The following is a 1,555-nucleotide window of genomic DNA, read 5'->3' as shown; positions in this document are numbered from 1 at the left end:
TCTAACTAAAAAGTTGTGTTTAAGGGGAAAAATATTTTTATATTGCTTCAGTTTTACATTTTACATTTCAATTAATTAAAATTAAATTTGAAAATTCAGTTTCTAGGTCGCACTAAACACATTTCACGTACTCAGTAGCCACATATGACCACTGGCTACCTGTATCGAAGGTACAAAACCCAACGGCTATTTCCTTCCCAGGAAAGGAAGCAACAAGCTATGACAGCAGTGTCCAAGACAGCTCCTGCTGGGTTCCCGCAGCAGGAACTCACCTGCTGCACTCGGTGCACAGTGGGGCAGCAAAGTTAACACGGGTTGGAGAGGCAGGCAAGGGCCAAATCTCAAAGGCCAAAAGAAAGTTCTTGTTTCCTTTTAAGTTAAAAGAGAGACTACTTAGACCGGGCACGGTGGCTCACGCCTGTAATGTAATCCCAGCACTTTGGGAGGCCGAGGCAGGCAGATCCCTTGAGCCCAGGAGTTTGAGACCAACCTGGGCAATAAGTGAGACCTGTCTATAAAAAATAAGAAAATGAAAATAAAAATAAAATTAGCCAAGCGTGGTGGCGCACACATGTGGTCCCAGTGGTCCCAGCTACTTGGGAGGCTGAAGTGGCAGAATCGCCTGAACCCAGGAACAGTGAGCCGAGATCGCGCCACTGCAGTCCAGCCTGGGTGACAGAGTGAAACTCTGTCTAAAAAACAAAACAAAACAAAAAGTAGGGAGAAGAGGGCCAGGGCCAGCCAAGAGCCAGGTCAGTCTGGATGGGGATGGAGGTGAAGGAATCAGACTGGGGGAGCGGGCGGTGGGCGGTGGGCAATCGGGCGGGGAAACCTCTGGTCCGGGACCTCCCTAGCCCGAGGAGCTCCCAGGCACAGGTGAGGACGCGAGGGGCTGGCGTGGCTGGCTCATAAAGCCCCGGCGTTTCCCACGCAGAAGGAGGCTTCGATGAAGAAAGTGGCGCGGCCCCGGACCCCGCTCTCTGCGCCCTGCGTGGCCACCCGCGACAGCTGCAAGCCGCCCGCACCCGCCTGTTGCGACCCGTGCGCCTCCTGCCAGTGCCGCTTCTTCCGCAGTGCCTGCTCCTGCCGCGTGCTCAGCCTCAACTGCTGAGCGCGCCCTCTCCCGGCCGCGGGCGGGCAGGGCTTTGGGGACGCGGGGCGCTTTTCGGGCGGGTGATCTCTAACAGGGCGGCTTCCCAGGACTGGGGGCGGGCGGAGGTTGCAGGAGGTGGGAGTTCAGGGAGACCTGGCTTGGGCTAAACTCGAAATACAATATATATAGGCTGCTTGAAGGTGTGCGGCTGTTTCTGTAAAGGTCCCGAAAGTTCTCGATGCCTTCGCCACGGAGTCAAGCGGACTGCGCACGCGCTGCTCTCCAGGTGCTCAGGACACCGGGCGTCCCAGCCCCACAGCTGCACTCCCAGTCAACGCTGCTCCCGCCCTGGGGGTTGGGAACGAGGTTACCGCCCCTGCCATTAAACCGGGGAACACCCGAGGCTGCCTCCAAAACCAGGGAATTCAGACCAGCCAGGCAGAAAGGAACCGCCTTTAGGTC

The 1,555-nt window shown here is 56.5% G+C and overlaps 1 protein-coding gene across 1 annotated transcript in view; it reads left to right on the top strand.

Annotated features, from left to right (window-relative positions):
* Positions 1–1,288, top strand: part of ASIP (agouti signaling protein) — a 98,536-nt gene extending 97,248 nt beyond the window's left edge. The window contains exon 4 of the mRNA XM_011972444.1: positions 935–1,288. Within this exon, the coding sequence (XP_011827834.1) occupies positions 935–1,111 (177 nt within the window). The 3' untranslated portion in view covers positions 1,112–1,288. The remainder of the gene's footprint in view (positions 1–934) is intronic.
* The last annotated feature ends 267 nt before the right edge of the window (positions 1,289–1,555 follow it).

Source organism: Mandrillus leucophaeus, unplaced genomic scaffold (genome assembly GCF_000951045.1).
Source record: "Mandrillus leucophaeus isolate KB7577 unplaced genomic scaffold, Mleu.le_1.0 Scaffold129, whole genome shotgun sequence".
Taxonomy (NCBI): domain Eukaryota; kingdom Metazoa; phylum Chordata; class Mammalia; order Primates; family Cercopithecidae; genus Mandrillus; species Mandrillus leucophaeus.
The sequence above is the reverse complement of the archived record's forward strand: the minus strand, read 5'-3'. Positions and strand labels throughout refer to the sequence as shown.